This window comes from Diorhabda carinulata, chromosome 1 (genome assembly GCF_026250575.1).
Source record: "Diorhabda carinulata isolate Delta chromosome 1, icDioCari1.1, whole genome shotgun sequence".
NCBI classification, from domain to species: domain Eukaryota; kingdom Metazoa; phylum Arthropoda; class Insecta; order Coleoptera; family Chrysomelidae; genus Diorhabda; species Diorhabda carinulata.
Genome location: NC_079460.1, coordinates 33794779 through 33821648, shown reverse-complemented (window position 1 = coordinate 33821648; position 26870 = coordinate 33794779). Strand labels below are relative to the sequence as shown.

General features: G+C 31.1%; 1 protein-coding gene across 11 annotated transcripts in view; it reads left to right on the top strand.

Annotated features, from left to right (window-relative positions):
• Nucleotides 1-22667, top strand: part of LOC130892874 (proton channel OtopLc) — a 49549-nt gene extending 26882 nt beyond the window's left edge. For 4 of the 11 annotated variants that reach the window (XM_057798567.1, XM_057798575.1, XM_057798559.1 and 1 more), the window contains 9 exons: nucleotides 9312-9615; nucleotides 9913-10073; nucleotides 11209-11380; nucleotides 13614-13799; nucleotides 13853-14212; nucleotides 14463-14733; nucleotides 15612-15896; nucleotides 16016-16196; nucleotides 16742-22667. In XM_057798567.1, the coding sequence (XP_057654550.1) occupies nucleotides 9312-9615; nucleotides 9913-10073; nucleotides 11209-11380; nucleotides 13614-13799; nucleotides 13853-14212; nucleotides 14463-14733; nucleotides 15612-15896; nucleotides 16016-16196; nucleotides 16742-17050 (2229 nt within the window). In that variant the 3' untranslated portion in view covers nucleotides 17051-22667. Of the gene's footprint in view, nucleotides 1-5955; nucleotides 6004-9311; nucleotides 9616-9912; nucleotides 10074-11208; nucleotides 11381-13613; nucleotides 13800-13852; nucleotides 14213-14462; nucleotides 14734-15611; nucleotides 15897-16015; nucleotides 16197-16741 lie in introns of all 11 variants that reach the window. The other 7 variants (XM_057798600.1, XM_057798634.1, XM_057798608.1 and 4 more) reach the window with 5 other exon arrangements.
• The last annotated feature ends 4203 nt before the right edge of the window (nucleotides 22668-26870 follow it).

The window sequence follows — 26870 nt, the reverse complement described above, 5'->3', positions numbered from 1 at the left end:
AGTTTCTTTCTGTCCAAAACTTTCCAAATTTTCCTTTTAATACTATATCACCTTGTAATTTTAGATATTCTTTTTGTAATTTAGCAGTACAATTTCCAACCCCTATTTCTTACTCATCTGTATTAGTCGATATAGACATTTTGTGAAATTTGACTTTTAAGATGATGAAACGTTTTGAAAATAGTGGTATACTGTTTTGAAAAATATGATTGCCATCTAGATCTTAAAAAAATACAAGTTTAATTCAGAAAATGGCGCTAATTTACAATTTTTTATGGCTATAGTTTTGTTTTATTTTTAAAAACAATAATTTTTTCACACGTGTCTATTACGGTGTGGTTTTAACTTTGTGTTCTGCTGATTTAAGTGATAAATATCGCTTAAATATGTCAATTTCGCCATCCACTTATAATGAAACCACATTCTTGTTCTCTATCAGTCAGAACTGTATCTATTTCTGTTTTTGAAGAAAGACTTCTTGTTATTTTTTTCATTGACTTCGGTACAAAAGCTTTTTACCAAAATAAATTTGTTATTGAAATTTTGAATTCTGTACCTCACATACATATCTACTGATTTATTGATTTGAATAGAAAATTTCATTGCTGATTTGATATCTGTTATTAATTGTTCTAAAATATCTAATGGCATTAAGTCTAGTTTAATTTTACGGTATAGTTCAAAATTGACACCATCCCCACCTTCTTAGCTATTCCGTCTCCACAGACAATTAATTTTTCCAACGAAACTAGATAGTGCATCAAGTTTCGCACGCTTTGCTTGCGCTTCTTTGTCTTTTCAAAAGACAAGTGGCTTATTTTTGTGAGTAGGATGGATTTGTCTGATTGTTGAGTTTAAGCGTTTAATATGGTATGAATACAAGGAACAATCCCTAACGATGATTTTACAACAGTTTTTACAAACAAAAGCGACCAAGCAGCGTAATTCGATATTGGTTGGGTAATAAATTCTTGACGCAGGTCATAATGGGATAGGAAGAGATTCAAAAATATAGTACAGAATAAAGTAGTCTCCTGGAGCCTGTTTATTTGTATTGAAATTTCAGTCGTAGTCAGTAGTGCCACACACAAAACGCAAGAATTTGTTGAAATTAAAGATACGTCCATTTTGTCTTACATTTACAGGAACAGTTTAGACTAAACTGCAAAAGATAATTAAGATCACCAGTAGCTGAAGCTAAATGAATAAGTTTCTAAAAATTACGTGTACAGAATGGCTAATAAATTAACATGGAGTCATGTCAGTTTGTATCAAACTTATGTGAAGTTTCTTTTTTACATTGCCAAATATCATTTTAAATCTACCTACCTCTCTTTTCTGCTTTATTGAGTATTATCTAATATTCCACAGGATCTAGAATTGTTATTTATTACTTTCAGATATTTTTCTAATTCAAAATAAAGTTTTATGTAGGTACTGCGGAGACGTATCAAATAAAAACTATAAAATATAATTTAGACGTACACCCATAATCAACTGTTCTGATTGTATTTCAGTCGATTTTAAAAATTCAGTACATATAAGACAAAGAAAAGACAATTGTAAACGATTATATTCCATCAACTACAACGCAGCAAACTATAGAGTGTCAAGGAAGACTGAGATAACTAGACCGAGAATTCTTCACGTTACTACTACTACCGTGAGAGAGTAATTGGCCTAGTTCATTTGTTTAAATTAACAATACCGGAGATTGTAACAACCACAGTTAAGAAGTACACATTATCAGTAAAAAAATGTTTAAATTGTTACACTTTCACAAAGTTTCAAGTAAATTATTTTTCGAGGGAATCGTAATGTAAAAAACCTTTTGTAAGACAGATATTTTTGTTTTGATAGTTCTTTGATTTTCTTTTTCTTTGAAAATTCATTTTGGTACAAGAAAATAAACTAAGAAATTATTTCAAACATATACGTGTAGAAAAACTTTCCATTTTTTAAAATGAGTTGATTAAGGTGAGAAAGACTAAATTATTTTCTATTATCCGCAGTATGTAAGTAGTTAAATATGTTTGCGATTGCAGTGGTATTAGTATTGATTTTCTTTTAACGTAATAATATGTACCTGCTTAAAAACCTTATAAAGACGTTGAAACATAGCATGTCTATGCTTATGTTTCTACAAGTGAACTAAAATTTTTTAAGCATAAGCACTGATTCATTTCACGCCAAGTAAATTTCAGGGTGATTACTTTTTAAAAAATATGGGTGTTGTTTCTCATAACAATGAATTATATAAAATTGTATTTATTTTTCTCTTTATTCTATTTATTTGCGAACATATCTAAAAACGATATTTACTTTAAAGAATTCAATGCTTCATAGAAAAAGTATTCCTCTGATTTAGTTTATAGGACAATTCATGATAATATGGAGACGGGTGATTTTGTTTTGAGCATCACAATTTTTAAGGGGCTGTTTTAATCACTTGTTCAGATTTGCATTTTTTATCAACAGATATTGAGTTATCGATTAGCCTTTTTTTCTATCTGTTCTTATTAATGTTTGATTACGTTAGCTTATAACACCTTTTTTAATATAGGTATGTTGGATTGAACAAAGTTTGGTTTTGATTTGTAAAGTAATCGGAGGATGTATATAGAGTATTACGAAGTGTGGCTATTATATAATGAAACTGGTGATATAAAATATTTTAGTTTGATATTATCTATATTTCTTTATTATCATCTTCAATTTAATGCCAGATAAGACTCAAATCTTGATCTAGGAAAGGGGTAGAAGTTGCACGATGCAAGTTCTAGCGAACAAGGTGGATGGTCTAACACTAGAATGCTTTTCTTGGCTGGAAACATTTTGCCGGACCGTGCAAAATAAGGCACAGACAATTTTTCACAGACTTTTTGCACACATTCTTTGTCGCACGTTATGAGGTTTTTCAGAGGAGTTGTCCGGCACTTTCGATCACTTCTTACGAGGGTTTTCCGGCCTGCAAAACATCTTGCGCTATTACACCGCTCTTATTTGAGGTTTAAGCCCCACGTTACAAAAGGTTTCTCGCGCGCCCGTTATGAGGTTTTTCAGCCAATTTTTTCGTTCGGGAAAACCGGCTAGCATTTTCATATCCGACCTGTGCTGACCTTAAGAAGTGGCGTCTGGCGATGTACTAAGTTGAGGCGCCAGTTTACAAGCTGAAATGGTGCGCACCTTATCGACCCTGTTTTTTGTAGCCAGCTCCTCGTCTAGTCGTGGAATATTATTGTACATAGAATTGAGTTATTGGTGGATATTTTTTTCTATTTTTATCTATAAAATTATACTCCAAATACGTTTGAATATTATGTTCTGTTTTCTTATTTGTTAAAGTTTTCCTACATTAAATGACAACTTTCTTATTTTCTAAATGTATAATCTAGAAAAAATAACCCAAGAGAATTTCTGGAGAAATTATTGCTATATTTTTTCATCCGAATCATTAGAAATAAAAAAGTAGATCTCATAGTATTTAAAAAGTATTTACACCCTAAAAAAATTGTATATTCGTTCATGAAACAGAAACTTATGAAAAAATTGGTTTCTTGCTATATTAAACTAACTATGCGATATTTGTTATTCATATAATGCAGTCCAATATTTCTTCAAGACTTTCACTGGTTTATAAACAGGTAAATATATAACTCAAACACCTGAGAGATGCCATGGATGGTGCTCCAAATGTTCTTCATCTCACCACTTCAAAAATTATCATGCCTATTTTTCAACATCAAGAAAAGTGTTTCTTCCTACAAAGAATTTTTATTTTATACAAACACAAATATCAAATTGGAAAAGTATCAAGGTTTTCCAAAGTTGTTAGGGAAAGAATTATTTTTGTTACTATTTGCTTCAACTGAAAAATTTGGATTGTTTTTTATTTTTTTTTATTTTTTCAGCTTTTCAAAATAAAAAATCATATACTTAGGTATTAGAAAATCAGAGATGAAATCAATTTAATTTCAAAAAAGCTATTTTAGGGTATCAAAAATTAATGTGTAATTTGAATAAACTTGAATCACTTTGTTTGTAGTTATTATTATTCATTATAATAATATTATTCTGAGTAAAATTTTATATATCTTATATAATATGAATAATAACACATAGACCAATTCATAAATTGAATTGTACATAGAAAGATATAGAAATACTTTTGAAATGGGAGCCAAATTTCTTGTATATACGAATATAGAAATGGAATAGGGGAAAAAAGAAAATACTGTAACCTGGCTCTGATTAGAGTTCATCTGAATATTCGAAACAAAATGATTGAATATTTCAAAATTAAGTTCTTGTTTTGTAGTAAGTTTTCAAGATATTAAAACCTGTTTATTCCAATTTATTTATTTATCCATATTACCTTTACTTCAGATATCAAAATAATGTATGTTTCAATTATCCTTCCACTTATATAATTATTCATTATACTTATTGTTATCATTAACTACATTTAGCAAACTCATCTTTCTATTGAAAGAAATTTAGAATTATCTCAAACAGTATATAAATATTTAGACTTTTGTTTCTCTCTGTAATCATCTCTCTCTGTATCTAAAAACAAATTTTCTCACACTTGTTTTGCTAGAAGTTCTCAACTTCTAGCAAATTCTAGGAAAATTAATCACATGTTTAATCCTATTTGTCTAAATATCGAATTTTCAAAATGGTAATTGATTGCATCTTTTATTTTCCATTTATTTTTATCTTGAAAAATATAGTGTAATAATATATCCAGTGGCCAAATATAACATTTCTTGGTATTGTTCAGATTAAGTGTCGGTATTTCACTATTTGGTTATAAAGTCTCGGAAATAAGAGTTGTAATTAATGCTTCAGCGTATATATTGAAATAGCTGGAATTGTGCCATAACTTGATATAGAACGTAAGTAAAAATCTAATTACGTTTCACGCAAAATTAAAACTCTATAGCTTAGAATAGTCATTTGGAATGGTTCATTTGATTTGTAGGTGGACCAAAACTTTTTAAGATGAAGTTTAGTAATCACAGAGTTCACAGACTATTTTATTGTAGTAACCCAGTAAGATTAGTGCCTTCTACTGTTAATAATGATTCTTAATTGATTTTGATGTTATTCAGTCAAAGCTTCAGACGGAAAGAAATACAACTTTAGGAACATTGTAAATATTTCAATTCATTTCTCATTCAAAACCAGAACAAGTTTAAAAAAATTTTTTTCTTTCTAAATCAAAAACTTCATTTTCAATCGATTATTTTATAACTTATATAACTATATAACACGTCATGATTTCTACGTCATAAGGTCATCAGGTATAAAGAGAATCACAAATCATGTGAGACAAGGACAAACTAAAATGATTGAAACATTAATTATACTCAAACAGTGGCGTTTTAACCATGTGTTGAATTATCGATATAAAGCTAATAGAAGAAGAGCCATATATTTCCAGTTATCATTTTGAAAGTCATTCAAACTTTCTCACTAAATATTGAAAACCTCTCGGGGTTAACTCCCTACATTTTTTAAGAGGGTAAATGATAATATTCAGATAGTTCGCTATAGTATTCTGAAACTATGAATTCTTTGTTAGTGATATGTACCTATATCAAATATTAGAGAAAATAAAAATGTTTTAAAATGTTTTCATGGCTTTGGCATATTTTAGCGAATCATCAAACTATTCTCTCTTCAAAATTTCAGGGTAGTTATTCACGTGAGAAACATTTTCATGACTTTTTGAAATGATACTAAAGAGAATCAATGGCTTTTGATCTATAATATTCTAACCGACTTACACGCACGATATACATACTGGTCTACTTTTTTACTCATCATACTATTATTTATGATTTTTCAAAGCAGTTGTTGGAAGAGGCCCAAACCAAATTTTAGTTTGATTCTTTTAAGATTGGAAGTATTTGATCATTTATTGTTTTCATCGAATGTAATTTTTTACAGCCAGAGGAATCCAACCAGCCTATTTCTGTACAATGGCAATTTGATGCGGTAAGATTATTTGAAAATTCAAAGTTCGTGATCGGTATACTGTAAATAAATTTTAAGAGTAGGTAGACAAAATTTAGATATTTACTACCCCTCCAGGGGCAGCGTTTTCCCCTTTCACAAGCATAATCAACAATAAAAATTTTTTGTACTCAACTCTGGTTACAATTTTTTAGCAGACAATGAGTATTGGGCCTTCAAATCGTTGAGTTTAGGGAAGTGGAGTAGCGGTAAGCTTTAGGTGTAAGAAATTTCCTAGTATTTTAACATGAGTGATTCATTAAATATTTTTCTCATTTTTATAAGTATAAAATTGAACCTTTAGCTAGAAAGTATAAACAAGCAACAAACGTTCATTAAAGCAAAAATCAGACAAATGTACGTGAAAATGGTTCAGTTCTGGGAAAAAAAGATACCAAGGCGCTACAATTTGTCAAATGTTTTCTGTGAAAACTAGGTTTTAGGTTGAAAGTCAAACATTTATTTCATTAATTTCAACTTATATAATTCACAGATTTTTTCTGGGCAAGATAAAACTAGGAAAAGTTTCGTCTGTTAATGATATCAATATAAAATCTTTCTTTGTTCACTAAAGATATATTTATTTGTATTTTTTTCCTATTTTTTCTTCAATTTTTGTTCTGTTCGTCTCTTCATATTTACAACATATTATTAGGTTTAAGTATTTGTCTTCCACTTTCGTTCCGTTTTCCTTCCTGTTAACTACGTTAATTTCTTTTACAGTCTGCTTTTTTGTTACTTTAAAAGCCTTTGAGTTTCTCCTCTTTCTACATTTTATGATAATTATATATTTCTTATTTGTATAGGTATATAATACAGTTCTTCCAATATCAATGGCAGGAGACAGTTATGCGAGGATCAATCAATATATAAGAGCCCGTCCCATTTCAGTTGGCCCAATTGAAAAAAATTACTAATTATTGCTTTTTCAGCTGTTAAACTTTACTTCACTTTATATTTTCTATAAACATTTTAGATACTTTTACAGGAGTTACAAGTCTTAACATATGTTATAATTACAAACGAAAAAAAAAAACAAAAACCAAATAATGTAATCAGAAAAGCTTAAATATTAAACATACTTTTAAAAGTTACCATTGCATAACATCCCCTTATTTTTAATAACAGCCGTAATTCTTTGAGGCATGTGTGTATTAAATTCTGGCAGTATTCGGGAGTAAAATCATCTCAAATTTCTTGTAGTCTTTCTTTTAATTCCATGACAGTTCTAGCTGGATTTGCACGCAACTGCTTTTTCATTTCATTTCAAGGGTTTCTATTGGTGACTACTTGAAACCCACTTCAAAAGTGGAATATTGTTGTCTGAGAACCATTTTAAGTTTGACTTATGGCATGCTGCTCCATCTTGCTGAAAAATAAAGGCTTTCCCAGCGGTTGAAGTTACTTCTATTGTTAGCAACAATTATTCTTCTAAAATATCCAGGTACTTTTCAGTATTGACAATTCCGTTTATGAAATGCAGTTTTCCCCTTCCTCTTGCAGATATCGAGCCCCACACCATCACAGATGCCGGAAATTTTATTTTCCGCTTCAAAAAATCTGGATGAGAAGCTTCATTTTTTTGCAGTATAACTCTACTTCGATTGTCACCCACGCAAACTTCAAAACGAGACTCATCACTCCAATGTATACAGCTCCACAGTTCAAAATTCCAATTTTTATGCTCTTTGGCCCATTTAAGTCTATTTTCCTATTGGATTTGAGTCAATAATGGCTTTTCCTTGGCCTATGTAAAGAAAATTTGAATTTAGAAAAATATGTATTAACTAAGGTGTTACAAAATTCACCTTGTATGTCCGAAATCCTAATTTTTGAGCCTCTCTGTGACATGTGGATCTTGAAACCCGCCTACCCACTGCATTACTCCAAAGTACACTTAGTTGACCATAGTTAGCACGTCTGTTTTGTTTCGATTTTCTTACGTATCGGCGTTTAGGGACAAACGAACCATTTGCTTTATACAAGCGAACTATATTTCGAACACTGATTTTGACATGTTTACAACTTTGATTAAATGATTAATCGAATTTTTTCATCAATAACTTTTCCTCTACCCATTATACTCATCTCATTACTTCAAAAATCTATCTGTCACTTAAAAAAAAATTTTATGAAAATATGACTTACAGAGCCTACTTTATTCTTTGCGTATTCTAGACCTAACGAAACTTTGAACACACTTTTGGAAACAATGAACCCTTGTATATGCATAAAAAATTATTATCAACAAGACCTATCTATTTCCATCATATTAAATATCATCCAAAATATTTGACAATATTCTTCCAAAACCTATTTTAGACGTAAAACTAAAAGTTTAAAACATTTTCCTAACAGCTACTTTTTAACATTTTAAAATAAAGTTTTACACAAGGCCTACGTACTGTATAAAGCTCTCGAGGATGTCGCAACAAGGTAGAGTTTATGAGCATTATTCATAATTCACAAGATATTCTCGTAATCGTTCGTAATCGTGTGGTAGAGCTTAGTAGCAATCAAGTGTTAAATTATGGATTCCTTAAGTGACTCTATCAAAGGAACTTAAATGGTTGGCTAGGGAGCACATATAATATATCACACAACATCACGATAAAGGTTGTAGAAAACTGATAATTATTGTGAAAATATGTATGCAAACGCAAGATATCATGCGAGTTGTATCATCTTTCTATGTAATATACTCTTTTATATATCGTACTTCTTATTGTTTCTTAACAAAAACTTTTTGGTTGGTAGGTTTTTATATTGATTGAATAATTCCACTGTATTTAAGGCTAATTGTTTCCATAGTTTTGGTTAATACGAAAATTATAATTGTTCGACAATAATATGACGTAGTTACAATTGTTTATCAAACTCCTAAAATAAAATAGAACTTTATTATTGGATAATTCTCTATTCCGGCCAATAAGCCTACCGCTAATTCATAGGTGATCAGTTTCGAGAGAAGAATTGCTTAATTTGAATTAAAAAAAAATGATATTAACACGCAGTTAAGACATTCATCACTGCCTTTGCTTTTACGTATATTACTTTTGCTTGGATATATTTTAGTGTATTCTGCTATAACAGAAAAATTCGAATTCAACTACTATTTATTAGATATTTGTTACGTAATACATTTTAAATGAAACACAGTAAAATGCAGGTTTGAAAAACGGGAGTCAAACTGGCCATACTTACTAAATTATGATAGTTCTGGGACCCTTCTTCCTGACTGCTAAAATTATTCACCATTTTTATTATTTACTTTTAATTTGTGGGGGTAGAGCACCTACCGGCGCAACTCTGAAGGGGTGGTTGACGCAGGCCTGGCAGCCGTGCCTGTGCCTGTAGAAGAAATAACTCAATCTCAAGCTGCTACTGTTGTATCACAGGAACAGCCTCCTGTCGCTCCAGCAGCTCCAGCGGCTCCTGGTGCTACAACTGCACAACAAACTACTCGTCAGCCTACTCCACCTGCCGATTCAGTAGCCATAGAATCCAGTTCAGATTCGAAGATCAAATGTAAGCGCAAGACTTCACAGAACGATCACAGTCACGGAAGTTTTTTCTTGAGAATTGGTGCAATAGGTAAGTTAATTTTAAATAGCAAAAATAGAAAAATCTTGGACTATCTATGAAACTTTTAAATCTTGAATGACACATTTAAAAACATTTGATCATATTTGTATCATATGGAATTTTAATTTGAAATTGGATTTAGCCTCAATTACACTACTACTGAATGAAACTCTCTTGTTATATGAATAATATAAATTATGTGAATATTGAAATTTAGAAAAATTAAATCATTCTCGAAGGCATGAATAACCTAAATGAAAGTTTTTTTCGATATGTATTTTCCATTGACGTATTCTTATTTTTCAGCTTTTGGGTTGGGAACTATGATTTACATCGGATTGGAGTTTGGAGTATTCTTCGAGGTACCGTTCAACTCTCCCTGTTACATGATCCTGAAGGGGGTAAATCCTACGTTGCAGATGATATTTACCTTTATGCAAATGTACTTCATTTTTATGAATTCACGGGTAATTATGAATTGACATTTAATCAATAATATTCAATTACTCGAAATAAAGCACAATAAAGATATTGTTAATACGGAATCAGTTTACTAAACCTGCTAGTAAAAAACTGAGAGCATGGAAGTCGATACGTTGTTATTTGACAAGATTTGTTTCATAACAGGTCCTCGTTTTCGATGTTGGAAGCCATCATAGCTGTAATTTTAGATATGTTCTTCATATTTGGTTCTAATAGTATTCATTCATTCTGGTTGAATCTTTCAGTGGTCTTTGTTTTCGAATCTACAATATTGCTTTGAGGTCATGGAAATAACAATTCCTCAGAAATAACTCAGTTAATTCAACTTCATTGTTTCACTATTTTTGACAGATATTTCATCTTAATCTTCATTAGGTGATTTTTCGTAAAGTAATTTTAATGAAAAGATAAGGTCGAGAGAGAGCACAAAGAACTGCAGATTTTAATTACAAACAATGAATATCTAGTGAATAAAGAGTGCAGCAGTGCAGATATTTCCAAAAGAACTTTGAACTAGTATCACAAACTAAATCTATTCTGACATCTCGTTGAATTTTTGTGAAGCAAATTTCAAATGGATTATGATCTTTGATCCTTAGTAACGTTCGTTTAAATTGGCCTAAAGTTTAGATCATTAAAAAATAAATTGTTCGTTTATAAGTGTGTGAATGCATCTCTTAAAAACTGTACAGTACAGATTCAAATTAAGGGGAAGCATACTTAAGTGTGAAAGAAATCTACCTACTTAAGATTATGGATTCAGTTCGATATGTAATTTTGTGATGTCTAGATGCAATTCTCTCTGTCAATAGTATAGTTAGTAACTATCATAAATCCTCAGTGGGTAAATGAGCCATCTACAAATGATATTTCGATGGACCTAGAACATATGTATCCGCAGTAATACTAGAACAGTATAAATTAAGGTAAACGTGTTATGGTACTTAACAAACAATTGATATTTTTCAAAGTTGGATAATAGCAATAGGGAATTTATAAGAAAGCAAATATATTTATTTTATCAAAGTCACAGGAAATACTAAAAACTATGAGGCATATGTACTACAATACTCTGTATAATACCCTCCTGTATTGATTAAATTGTTTTATTTGTTTCAGCTCAATATACATCGTTTTAAAGTGATAGCACGGTTTGGATTGATGCATATAGTCGCTACGAATATTTGTGTATGGATTCGAACATTCTTTATAGAATATTTGAAAGATATTACAAAATATCATTTAAAATTTAACAATTCTACAAACTTGTCTAGCGAAGAAGCATTTTCAGGTAAGAATGTTTACTTACTAATTAAAGCAAACGGAAACTCTTACTCATGAAGAAATGATTTCAATGAAGTTGTACTTTTATCAATAATCTCAAAAATATAATGTCTATTCTCTGTCAGAAATATATGGAAGTATTCCTAATTATAAATTATTACTTAACGCATAAACAACAGACGATTGTGTATAAGTAAAAATCATTTGAATGAATCCGCCCCAATTTAATTCGAGCTGATTGTACGAGATCAATTGGCTGTCCCAAAGTCATTGGGAGTTTGGTAGAGAACTTACTTATCTACTCATATCTGAATAAGCTCTTTAAGCGATGTATCTGCTGATTCAGCAGAAAAGGAGAGAAAAATTTATTATATAATGCCCATAGGTAAGGTAGATATGAGTTATCTCTCGAATATAAAAACTGGCAAAAGAAATTTATCCTATACTGCGAGCATGGTGATTAATTGTTAAAGGTAGAATTAACTAGGTAATAAAACTTCAAATCAAAAGTGCGTATGTGGAGCACTATAAGTCTGTGTACATTTCTGCCAGAAAAATATTTCCACTGATCTTCTCTGTTTAAGGCCTAGTAACGTCAATTGGCAATATTCATGTTCTGCCTATTTTTGGATTGACTGGAAGTTCTACTTAGGCTGCACCTACATTGGATCCGTATTCCTCCCGATCCGATCCAATCTGTTATCTGGCGTCTATCACGGCCGACGTCGTCCGACGTGAGTGCCTACATTGGTTCCGATCCTGACCGATCCGATTTAGTTGGGAGCTCACGGTTGAGTCAAGATCAGTGGTTCTGGCGACAAGTTATTGTGCTGTGTTTGGTTAGAAAAAAGGTCGTCCTGAAGAGTCGTAAGAGGAAGCCTTGGGTTCTTGATTTTAATTTAGATAGATCTGCGGGAGATTTTATTACAACAAGGAGGAATTACAATGTTAAATTCAAAGAATATTATGAATAAATAGAGAAACTTTTGATTATCTTCTTGGTGGTATAAAGGAGGAGTTGAGTGGCCAAAGCAATGTGTATCAGTCCCGACGAAAAATTAGCTGTCACACTACAGTAAGAGAACCTGTGCTAAAATGCTTGTGTTTGGTTTTTCCCCGACGGTCGGGAGCAATGGGATCCTATGTTGATGTAGCTTAATTCTTTGAATTTCTCATATTGTTTAACCGATCCACCATAGAACAATAACGAATTATCTATTGCCCCTTTTCTTGTTACATATACTATAATAGATTACGATAGTACAAAAATAATTATACATAGTATATAGAAGTTTTTCATATTTCGAAAATATATTACATTACCGGTTAAAAGTTTTTGCTCACCCTATAGTTTGCGTGATACACAGCAAATAAATACGGACGATTTTGATATTTATATTTAGAAAAACATATATAGATAAAAATAAAGTAATAATATAATTACAGCATGTAATTATCGTCTATTTGGTTCCATTCGTTTCTCAGGATATTCCAAATATGTGTAGTGAAAATAGAACACTACTTTCTGACTTCTCTATCCAATTTCTCCCACAACAACTCAATCAGGTTGAGGTCGTGTGACTATGATGGCCAAATCATTACTTTCAATACATTCTAACTTTCCAATTCCTGCAAATTTTCTCTGCACAGCTTCGAGGAATGCTGGCAGGCGCTGGCCAGAAAATACTACATTTTCTTCTAATATTTTTTATAGCTTTTCTTCAAAATTCCCCAATTTTTACCAGGACTCCAGTCGCCCTTCCTTCAAAATATCCTCAAACCATTACCGAGCCTCCGTCATGGTTTGTAGTCGGGATAACACATGGATCGCATTCGCATGAGCTTTTATAAAGTGAACAAATGACGGACACTAGTATCTTTGGTTTGTAAGACACCGTTTCGACCTTCGCGTGACAATATGAAAGAAAAAGTTTTTGAAGTGTATAATTTTGAAATTTAATGAATGGATTATGGGGTGGGCAAAAACCTTTGACCGGTAGTAAATGTTGAAAACCTTGGTGTGGTATTGGAAATAATTTACGAATCCTCAAAAATCCATTCTATATTGGAAAGTTTATTCTGAACAGTAGAACTTCTTTAAGTTGATATGCTATTAATAAATAATTTTTTAACTGATTGTATACATTAAATTCGAAAAATTTATATACGTAATAAATATCACTATAATTTTTTCTCTTAAGATGACCAACTTCATTGATTGCGTTTTTTTTTTATTTCAGAAAGTGTAAAGGCACATAACTTACGAAATGTGAACACTGTTCTAGGAAGTCACAAAGCAATACCGGATAAGGTACTGCAAACAACCACTTCCTTTACAACGTTACCTCCAGTTTCTACGACCGTAGCAACATTCTTCAATAAAATAATTACGACATTGAGACCTTCCCCACATAATCCAAATCCATGTAAGTGTCATGCAAAATTTCTGAATTGTTGATTTATTATTTCCATTTATTAGGGTATTTTCCAACAACCACAACTGTTAAGAACAGTCCTGGAAACTTGTGGAAAATGGTCACTACTACCACTTCATCAACCAGTACTACAACTACAACAACTACGCCTTCCCCTACAACTACTAGAATCATTCCGAAAACAACAGTAGCTAGAGTTTGGAGAGCTATCACAACAAGTTTGAGTTCAAGTGCCACTTCTAGTGCTACTACGACCACAATTAGTACTACTCCTCCTATTACTTCAAAAGCTACTTTCACTACTCCAACCACTACTGCGTTACCTACCACAATTTCTTTCCACAATTTATTCGATTCTAGTCTAGTTCGAAGTATTACGGCTGACAATATCAACAGTGCCTCTGGTAAAGTTGTCGAAGTTATTATTAATAAATCTTTTAGTTTGTATAATAGGAGTGGAGTAACAATATTAGTTGAACTCGACTGTTTATTTACAATAAATTATTAATTGTTAATTAATTATTTACAAATCATTAAATTGCAACTAATGAGCTTCAATAAAAAGTTATTTTAAGACTTGCCAATTAGTGTATATAGTTTTTATTAATGGCTTCACGTGAAATCATTCTAATTAGATTGTTTCTTTAATTTCAGAGAATAATGTAGCTGATCTATTTCCAGAAATTGGTAATACACATGCAAACAATGGAACGGAGTTTTTGAACGACATAATTCCACAAGCATTTACATTTACGTCGTTGTATAACAGAACATCTAATAATTCAGATCATTGTGGTAGACTGAATATAATGGGAACAATTGTTGAAGATTCCGGACCCTATTTATATCCATTTATTATAGAATTTTCTCTAATTGGAGCAGCTGTCATTTTCGTTATGTGGAAGCATATTGGACGAAATCCAAAGTGAGAAAATATATAATTTATATCACCTCAAATCTTACCTAACAACTATTTTATTGTTCGTTGAACAATGAACGACTCCACTATAAAAACGGCGAAAACCTTGAATAAGTTCATACCAATTTTCATTAATTATAATATCTAAATATAATAATGTAGAAAGTTCTTTCCAAATTATTTCCCTTTGCTCGAATTCTATTTTAAATATCCAAAACGATTACCCAAATAATGTTCATTCAATAACTAAATGGGTTTCTTATTGTACTATTTTGGGCTAGCAACTCATGTGGATTATATTGCTTTCCCATACTTACAGTCGGATTCTGTAACTGCCTCTCAAATAGTGAAAAAAAATTTCCACATGTTACATTATTTGAGAACATAGGATAAAAAATTGATTTCAATGATGTTTACTGCATAACTAGACATATAAATTGTTTCTCCCTCTCACTAACTAAAAAACTATCGTCAGATATTGAATATCGTAGAATTTATTAGTACATAATAACAGTTTCTTAGACGATGTATATTTTCAGAAATAGCTAACTACTTGGGATGAAATTTTAACAGTTTTTCTGTCCAAAGCTTTGAAAATAAACAATTGAGCTATAGTTTGTTTTCAATAACATAACTAGAAGTGCAAATTGTCCGATCCGCTTGAGAAAAATTTTGTTACAAAACCAATAATTCGATAAAAAAGCTTATTGCGCATCACAAATAGATTTTACTTGTTCTATGTTATTTACCACCCTTTATCATTTCGTAAATTAACATCATAGAACTCAGTGTACAGTCAAAAATATTCCTTGTATCTAGTCTTTCACACGTTGTGAATAATAATTAATATCATGCAAATATTAAGATGATTTTCACTATTTTAGATATGTGAATCAGGAGAACCTAGAACATCGTTTGGAGATTATGTTATCTAGAAGAGCGGTTGCATTAGCCCAAGCACAACAGCACGGTCGTGTCGATTGTGTTGGTGCTTCTAAAGGATTGTTCTTCGGATTGTTGATGCTAGTGGGATCCTTGATATGTCTTATTCTGTTTTTTGTGTTAGTTTCAAACAATACATTTAGAGTTTTAGCGGTGTATTTGGCCGAAGTTTCCCATTGCGCTCTATTGGTATTGAGTATCATAGCAATTTTGATTGGATTTATACGGTTAGTAATATCTATGAATATATACTCATTGCACAGATTTTGATAGAATATATAACCTAGACACATATCACATAAGAGTTCATTCATTGTTTTCAAATTTTCATAAATATAATTTTTAGAGTGAAATCATTGAAGTTCAAAAAAGAAGAGCAAAGTGATTTAAATGACATATTGCTAAGAATTTCAGCATTTGGACTTTTTCTCTATGCAGTTTTTAGCGTGATCGCAGGACACTTACATGCATTTTCCCAAGACGCTAATTTATTAGCAATGATTACAGGAATTCTCGTAGTTATTCAAGTAAGTTGAAATTATATTCCAATTGTAATTATAATAAACAAATAAGACGAGTTTATTATGAGTTTGTTAGACTTGTACACCCTGCGAGGTGATAATTATTTCCGATGTCAAGTCAAAATTTCACTCACCTATGACATATTAGTTTTAAAACTCACAGCATTTAAAAAAACTGAAGGAAAGTTACGTAAATATTATCCTGAAATTGTTCAGTCTAATGTAATAATTTGTAATTGGTTCTCTGCTTTCAAAAGTTTTCAAGTATGAATCTTCATTTACTGTAACTACTACAGAAATAGTTTTTGAAATTTTGAATTTCGTACTTAGCGATCGTTTAATAAAAGTTCTTGGAATAGAAGCCGCTATATTCTTCATGTTGAAAGTAACCAAGTATGCTGAAATAAAAGGTCCATTCCATGACTTACATACCTCTCCATTCTTCTGCTATTTATATTTTTATATATATGCCCAACATTATTTATTAAAATTTTTATCACTCCCATTATTATAATATAACAAATTAAGGATAATATTTTTTATACACTCAGGTGATTCTTCAGCTGCTCTTCATCGCTGACGTATCACGTCGTCGAGTTCACCTACCGGAACATGATAGGTCCAAACCAGGACGTCAAGTTGTCACGTTCTTATTAATTTGCAATATAACCATTTGGATAATATATACTTTCGAAATGAAAAAAGTTGAAGAGAATCCGGTCCAACTAAAATATTACGGGTACTTGACATGGGCCATGGTTCAAAGACTAACACTGCCACTTTGCATTTTCCACAGATTCCATTCAGCTGTAGCATTAGCGGAAATTTGGAAAACTAGTTATAAACCACGACTTGAATGAGAAAGTTTAGATTAATAATTCAATGATGACATGTTTTTAAACTCGAGCTAAATATTTCCCAGCAAACACATCGGTGGAGATATAGCACTGATAATTTAAGTAGACATTTAAAATTATATATAAAGATATACATTATAAACTATAGAAATACGTGTTTTACAAAATCGTATTATGTTGATGGTGTATTTAAAAATATATAGAGGTATGGTAAGAATGTTCAGTTACATAGTAGCTGCGTTTTAAGCAGTTACTGGTAAATAAGTTGTCACTAAATAATTACTAATAAAATAATAGTTTTATCAAATCTGTTGACACCGCTGTATATTTGCGATCAAGATAAAAATCAAGCATGGACTTCATGAACACTGTGTCAAAATATTGGCTGTAGAAATTTATAATTAACTGATTTGTAGAGCTAGATAAACCCGGGCAGGTTAAAGGTATCTAATGAACGCAAAATGGAAAGTTTACGACAAAGAGAAATTATTGCACAACCAAAATAACATCAAAGGTGAAAAGCGAGCATTTTGAAATCATTTTAGCAATAAGCAGCTCTATATTAATAATTCAGAGTAAGAAATTATTCTTTCATAAATAATTCTTACATCATAACGTGCATGGAATTCTATAATATTCATTTAAAAAAGATGGATAATTATTTTTAATCATACACTCTGATGATAACTATTGCAAATTCCTCCTAATTTCCATAATATCATAACACTGCATTTCCTAATATTGAATTTTGAAAATATTTAATATTAAATATGGAATAATTTCGGATATTTTACCTTCTTCATATTACCTATCATTTACCCTATACACAAACCATTATGGCTAAAGAAGAGATAGAAGAAAACAATAGTAGATAACTTAGGACGTTGAAAATGACAAACTGGAAGAAAACGCCCTAAATGAGCAAGAAAACATAGTAGATAAGTTTTGAAAGGAAAAATTGCCAAGATCTGTTGCACTGGATTGGAAGTGAAAAAGTAAAATCAAATACTTGACGTTCATATGAAAGTAATTTCATTATTTGTATTCGATTATATTTTTTGATATATTTCAACTTTATTGATATATTAGAAAATAAGATATTACTATATATAATAAGGTGGGTAAATGTAAAAAAAGTAGTGCTTCCTTCATAAAATAGATGTGTTTGCTGGCTGAGATCACACAAGAGTAATGTGATCCTTCGTTTTTTTACCGACACTATTTTCGACTGTTTATACAAAAAAAAATTGGCGATGAAAAATGTAAGTTAGACAATGCAATGTTTTACTGTGAGACCAATTTTACTAACCTTTACCGTTAAGCACATTCACACCATCAAATCGTTTGTGAGTTATTTTGCCTTTTATTATTAACTCAGATCTCTTCGTTCTCTTTGCTCAAAGTACTGTTTAAATGTAATCCTCCTGTATGTATTATAGTGTTATTTTTTTACTTTCGATAGATTTATAGGCATATATTTAATGATTATTAGCCATTTTTTTCTATATAATGTACATGTACATAAGGTTTTTTGTAAAGAATTATTTTTCTGGTCGGAAGAAATTAAGAAGCAGTTCAAAAAGAAATTGTTGGAAATAGTACCATTCGTATCGAGGAACAAAAAACTGATAGAAATGTGTAGAAAAATAACAAATGTGATACAGTAATTTAGAAAGTGTTTGGAAAGAATTTCTAAAATGAAAAATTGTACCAGTCTTGAGATCGATAAGGAAAGTAATTAAATCAATGATAGAATAATAAATGAAATTTTCAAAGAAAAAACAGCAAAATTAAGAAGTGACTGAAAAAATCAATGTACAAGGATTAAAGGAAATATAAAACAAACTAAAGTAGCAATATAGTTATGACAAGGCTACAACGAGATAGTATTTTGAATTCTAATAATAATCGGAAAGTAAAATATTTATCTAACTTCTATCTTTAGCTTGCAACCTATGTACATTGTACATGTTACTAATACACTATGTTACTACCACTATTGGATCTGTTCAATTGAGGAAGGAGCCCGTGTTTTTTCCAACATTTTCCTTACATGCATGTAAAAGCATGTATAAATATACTGTATGTGAACGAAACGTTCTCTTTTTGTGGAATTATTATGATATTATTATTATGATAATCCACTAGTTTTTATTTGCTGCCAAGTGAGATAACTGACTGCTATAATCATACTATACGCAAAATTTATGAAAAGTATGGACTCAATTTTGCTCCAAGGCAGATTTTCTTTTATTTTGAAAACGCCATCCACCTAGCATTAAGGCATTAAGCTGGGTTTGACCAGGTGTAAATATCAGCGGTTGCCGATTCTATTCATATCAAGCATGACATCGAACAATTAAGTTCTGTTCTGATTATGAATCAGAATTACAAACCAGAAAGGGAACTATGTGACTATTTGTTGAATATATATTCCGTTGAAAACGCAAGCTTTCCTCCTATTATGTGGGCGGAAGAGGGTGCTATGGTTACAAGAACGACTAATTATTGTGAATCTTCTCATGCAAAATTAAATTTTTCTTTTTACGTAACAGATCTATCCATATATGTCTTTCTTGAAAGATGTTAAAAGAATGTAAAATTGAAATGTATGTAAAAAAACGAAGTTTTGATGTTAGTATCAATTCAAATGTTTTTTTTTTGGTTCCGATATAGAAATTCGGCGACCATTTTACCTATAGGGATGGAATGAACCCTTAAATTCCGGTGACCAATTTACATTTGGGATTAGCGGAGCAAATAATTTTGGTGACGAGTTCAGCACCGCCGTCGCATACGAACCAAATATGCTAGGGAAGCCAATTAAGAGAGGCCTGGTTGCTAAACGTATAAATAGAAATACTTTCTGAGAAAGCAAATTTAGACGTATGTGAGAAGTTTTTATTCTGTACTTGATAGTGGTACAGACTTTGATCTACCTTTTTTTTTGTCCAGAGGTGAGGTGGAAGCTAATGCCTTCCTCACAACGGGCGAGTGCAAATGCTGTGAATTTGTGTGGGACTCTCACCCACTAAACCACCCTCCTCAATCCTTGGGAGTGCCGTACGCCGGGAGGACAACAAATTGTCATTGCATCAGCGTACAACACTTAATCCTTTGGATTTTTTGAGCTGTTTCTTAGCTTCACTCCTCTACACCAGTCCGTCAAGACGGCACGAGAAGAGAGGAAGTTACTGAGCCACTCCACCAACTTACAGCTCCCAGGAGTGGCACTACTCCTCTACCTTAAATGAACAGATTCATTCATTCATATTTTATTCACCTCCGCATTTTTAAGATATTTAGTTGAAAATTCACGAAGAAAAATATTTATATATTTTTAAGATGTTTTATATACTAAAAATACTAGTCAAGCAATTATTTATTTATAAAGTTGCAAATATAAATGGAATTTATTTTAGAAAAAGTTTACTGACAAAAGACCCGGAGACGTTATACAGCAGGCATATTGTAATTTTTTCCAAGGTTCAATTCTATTATATACCAAACATATCTATAAACAGAAAATATGTACAGGTATTTATTTATTACTTGATGTTTTCTAAGCGATATAAGATACTTATAAGCACAAAAATATTCATTTAAAATTTAAAAAATTAGAATAGTTCCTGCAAATTGTCGTGTATTAATTAAGATTTAATTGTTTGCTAACATTTTTGATAACACATTCTTCAAATATGACTCAAGTCGCTGAAATTCTGCAACATAAGTTTTCTTGATGATATTTATTACTGAAAATCAAATTTCGCTTTATAATAAAATATTTCACATTAATCATAAATGTAATTATCAAAATCTACGTTTTTGTACTAGGATATAACAATTTACATATGTAATTTGTATAGTAATGTGCATATATAAACAATATAAGTTAGCAAAATTAACAACATAACACATAATTTTATAAAAAACGTGCAAAAATTCAAGAGTTATGAAGCGAGAAGGGTTGCAGAGGCATTTTACAAAAAGCAACTCACCCATTTATTAACAGTTTCGTGAAAAATTGAAATTTCACAAAAAAATTAACAGGGCTAAACGTTACTTCTAATATACAGCAATTATTTTTGGCAAAATATACACCAACCTAACAAAAGTTTAGGTAGATGAATATACAATGAACGAAATATGTCAACCAGCCAATCCTACAATACAACACTCATTTATATACCTGTTCTAATTTGGTTAACTAGTGTCTGACTTGAGATTGATGGCTCTAAGTTTAACTTGAATTACTTAGACTAACATACAACTCATTATTTTTTACCGTGAATAACAGCTTTTAATACTTAATCGCTGAGCAAATTATAAAAAACTAAGTTATAAAGTTTTAGCGTCTTATTAACACTGCCCTTTAAATTATACTAACTATATACCATTTTTGAAGAATATGTTAACAGACGTACGAGATGTCTGAATATATCATCAAAAAACGAAGACATCTGTTGAATGATTTCAGGAGAAATCTGGTTATAAGCGTATATTAACACTACTATATTTGTGAGCGGAAATAAGAAAACTTACAGTAAATATGTATATACTATTCTTGTTGAATAAAGTTGTTAAACTGTAATATTCGAGGACAAAACTTTTAATTGAATGGAATAATCTGAAATCACGAAATAAAACATCCGTCCTAGCCTTGACTTCCGCACGAAATGTGGGACTTAAGGACATCTACCCTTTCTAATAAAGGTAGTTCCGAATTGGTTCTTCTTCTTCTCTGTTGTATAATTGTTATGTGAACCTTCCACTTTATTCACCCATATATTGATATCAAACGTTAACTCTACTTGGAACCAGTTGGTTCCATGCAACGTACACACACAAAATAATAAAATATTTCTTCAAATATAATAAAAACGAGATGTCATCTACATATTTACATAGTTATTAGTTTTTATTTATTACGAGTTAACCAGTTCACTTCTGTCATTTAAATATTGTTGGTAAGGAAGTCTTCGAATTTTTAATCAAAAGTGACATATTAAGTACTTTTTATAAAATCAGATAATGTAATTTTAGCTATCCATTTTTATATGTTGAGAAAATGAAACCCGTAGTAGGTACTAGTCAATTTCGTCTTTTCAAAGTCCAAAAGAATACTACTTTCAGTAAAAATATACTTAATATGTGTCACATCTGATACTCAGATATCTATAATGTGTAGATATGTGTGTTTTCTTCAATTAGATTAATATGTAATAGAGTAAATACTCCGCCCTGTATATAGTTCAGATTTATTTATCAAATGTTTTATTCAAATTAGAGAGCCGGAGATATATTCTTACTGTCTATTCAATAAGTTCTAAACTAATATGTGTAATATGTGATGTTTTCGAATCTAATCTTTAATTTGCATGGAAAACATAGTAGTAGTCAGGCCGCTGAATATAGTAATGAACCCAATCGAATGCAGTGAAAATATAGAATATCTATATAATTATCGCTAGTTATACAGAAACTACCTCTAAGTCAACACAGTGTCTCAAATTGGAATATTTTGTTTGTGTATTTCGAAGCCCACTGAATTGAAGATAATTTACTCTCAATCTGCTTCCAAAACCTTAATATAAAATGAGGTATGAGTATAAGGGTCAAGAACCAAATACTCTTAATCAGTGGCAACAGTACCAACTGCCAAATGAATATTACAAAAGGTGTGAGTGGTTCTATTTGGATAGACACTAATTGTTAGCAGTCTTCCGAAAATCAAGTGGCCATAAAATCAATCAACTCACAAATGAAGGTAAATAAAACGAAATACTAGTAATCCGCTAGTACACAGGGAAATACAGTGGAACAAGCAAGTTTATAATTTGACGAGAACGCAAGCTATGAACCTTCACACTAAATTTAATAAAAACCATAGTATTCCGTTTACAATAATGAAGTTTGGGTGCACTTCCGGTATAACCGGAAGTTTCAGGAAACTGAAATTACTTTAGCTAAAACGAGCATTTCGAAAAACCCATGCAAGCAAATTTTCAGAGCACTAGTCCCAGTACTTTCCGATATGCATATCGATTCAGCTCGTCGTGGAGGACCCTGTATATGGTTTTTGAATTTAACTGTTTCACGTTTTCTAATCACCATTCCAATTTCATACTTATTGTACTCATATATTACCAGGTCAATAAGTAGTTTATGGAGAAATTTTTTATATGCGTAATAAGATGATGCATTCGAAAAATATTTTGTACTGCATTCATCAAATAGACCGTTACTAAACATTTTCATAACCACCAGCAGAGCATACTCGTAAACAGTTGTCAAATTCAATTGATAATTTTTTCAAAAATCCTAACTGACACCGGCAAACAGAATGGAAGAAGGTATAATTCAATTCAATACTACTCACATACTTTCATAATAATCGGTTTGGAAATCGAGACCAATACCCAATAGAGGGAATATAACTTTGGATTAATAATGATCTGTAGCGATATTTTTCCACTTCTAATTACTTATTACTACTGTATATCGGGGTTAATTGTTTTCAGCGGCACATTCTCTTATGTTCAGTGGGTGTCAGCGCCACAAAATTGAGAATTGTCAGATATAGCAATTCCTGAATATTTTTTATTTATATCAACCTTAGATATATAAGAAAGTTTGTTACTTCTATGCAGACTGTCGTTAGAAATATAGTCTTAACAAATATTTTTGATTTTTCATTTACCCTCATCAGTCGCGGAGCACCGATCTATTTTAATGAATAAGGTGTTTTTTACGGAAAGCTTTTTAAAATTTTGATGTATCTTGGACCGTTATTTGATATTTGATTGAGTGATAGCGTTGTTAGTCGATTTTTCTTTTCAATTGGAATACGAACTTACGTTTCAGTTATTTACATTGCTAGAACGAAAAAATACAGTTCACCAACCAACAGTTCATAAACAAGAATTTTGATATAGGCCAAAGTTATGCCCATATATTTCTTGAGCTTCATAATTGTTAAGGTTAATTGTTAAGGAGCAGACAAGCCCTTCATGAGACTTGAAACATTCTGTGGTATCAGCTACAAAACAATAGAAAAAGAAGGTGTATAGGAGCAAAACCAATTATTGGGACAACCTACAGGGGCTAATACAGGTAAAGACTCTCCTGAGAAACTATAACCAACGAAGATTTTCTGAATGTATCAACCTAACTAAGAACAATCTACGAATACTAACAGGAGTCCTATCGGGAAACTGTCGCCTTAATAGACATCTTAAGGCGCTAGGCAGATTATGCGACCTGCAGATTTTGTTCCAGAGAAGATGAAACCTGTGTCAACATTCTCTCAAAGCTGGGAACGTTTGAACGCAGAAATCAACTATATATTTGAGTTGAATTCATGCGATCCTATCTTACCTAAAAAATGATGTGATTTTTATTTTGGATGATAGATATGGTAATGATGAAACTATTATAACTATTGTTATAATATCATACAAAGCACCCTATGCTTTTATATATTAGTGACATTAATTTTCTCATCCGTAATTTGATTGTTAAGCCAAGAAATATTTTTCACTTTCAAGTTTGATTATTGTTGAAACCGTGTTTTGCAGTTTTATTTTTTACGTTTTATTATAACTAACTATATAAGTATGTTTCTAAATGTTTTTAAACTATATTTTTAACTGGGCATCATCACATTCGTGCACAACCATAAATTAATGGATATACTTAGAAAACTATTGAGAACCTGCTAAGTTCACATGTATTTATAATACATCAAACTATGGACTGAATTTGGACGCAAAACAACATCCCAGAATTGGATTGCTTTCCTCCGATATGCAATGACTGGAGATATATAACGATGCTAGATAATCGTTGACTAGAGCTGAGTAATGATATCTTTGTTATAAAAATGGCCAACTCCAGAAACCCGTTTTCTGTTTGGATTGGTAACCGTTGAAAAGTGAGATACAAACATACAAGCATACAAACACACAGGTGTACCTAATAAAAGCTAGTTAAAAATGAAAAATATATCAATAAAAGAAAAGATGTAAGCAATTTATATTATTTTTTTAATTTCAAAGTATCTATAATTAGTCAGATGTGTTTTGATATTCATGTGAAACGTTATTCATAAATCAAGGTTATTAATGTCAGATAATAGTTTGATAAAGGTCAAATTCAGGCCGAAGTGTGAAAGTATAAAAAACCTGTTATAAAAAAATTTATCGACGTAAGGTCACATTTTCTCAAAGAAGATATAAATCAATATTCGTCTAAGTATATAGCCAGGAAAGTAATGGTTTTTTCCCTATAAAAAAACGTTCAGACTTTGTTTATGTTGATATCATTTTCGAATTAAACAGAATAAATATTATAACTCAAGTTAAAAAGTGTAATAAACCATGAATTTTATCAAGGTTCTCGAAAATTAAAGATTTCATTTCCGAATGTAAGACCTACCTCTGAACACTCCACAACAATCAATCATCTATATCTGTTTGGTTCGTCCCTAACAATATTTCGTAACCTTGATTCGATAATGAACAAAAGTTTCCCAATTAAGAACTTCTGATTAAGGAATTTTGAAGAGTACTTCATGAACTTCTACGTTCCACTTTTTACTTCAAAACTTTCATAGACACTTGACATACATCTCATTGATTTTCTTAACATACTTTAATCACGTTAAGCTTTTGAAAATGTTTAATAATAGGGAAACGACCATAAATTAAATGCGGATGTTTATCTACATGTTACAGAAGGAAATAAATAGGAAACAATGTCATTTAATGTCATTAAACTGATTCATTGAATTGGAAACGAAAGCATTTGAAAATACAATTTACAATGTAAAATATATTAAACAAACTAATGGATCAGAATGTTTACGTTGATCGGCACAAACAACTAGTGTCAAATAATAGAATGCATTGTCAACTTTCTTCTTTTTGCGATGAAATCACATATCTATTAATAAATATATATACTAAACTTGGAAATATTTTGATGAAAGCATTTTGCTTACTTTAACAATTTTAAAGCTAGTCTTCAGATGGGGAATTCGCTGCACTGATAAGTCCAAAAAATGCTCGAATCAAAGTTGATAGACATAGAAGACTTAGGCAAGAATGAAATTGCAGAGAACCTGGCCAAGCTTAAAGCCAGTCAACCTCCGAGAGGACCAAAACTTGACAAAGAGGATGGAATATAAACCTGCTTGGGAAATTCAGTCTATTCATCATTAACGACACGAATAAACAACGCGTGTGGATAACCTACTTAGATCCAATATAAAGGCCATGTTATTATGAGTAATTTAGACACAATAGAACAGACTTATCTCAACGATTATCGATAAATGTCGCTATTATTCGATGCCAGAACAGTAGTTTTTGACACAACTGTTTATTATCCTAAATAAAATACTTCAAAATCTGCCTTTATTGTTGTAACAATGGTATATTCAAAGTATACCCTCACCAATTTCAAGATTTTACAAAAATGAAACAAGTGCAGTTTTATTGCTATAAGGATAAGTTGTCAAAACAAGCTGATCAAATGTTGATTGAGAAAAATAAGGATTCTAAGCAAATAATTCGACCTCCACTTAATAAAAGATGGAGGTCACAACGGAAAGTTAAGTTTCAAGTATGATGAGCATAATATTAAAGTGCCTTGTTTGAATGGTCTCTGGAATGAATTAACGTCTGCAAAGGTAGCAGTGAGTGTATTATTGGTGGAACATAATAGCATCGGTTCAGATATGCACATTAAACGCATTATCAGATATTTGTTTCAATCTATTATTTTAGGTTCCTCGTATAATAAAATTATATTCTTCTAGAAT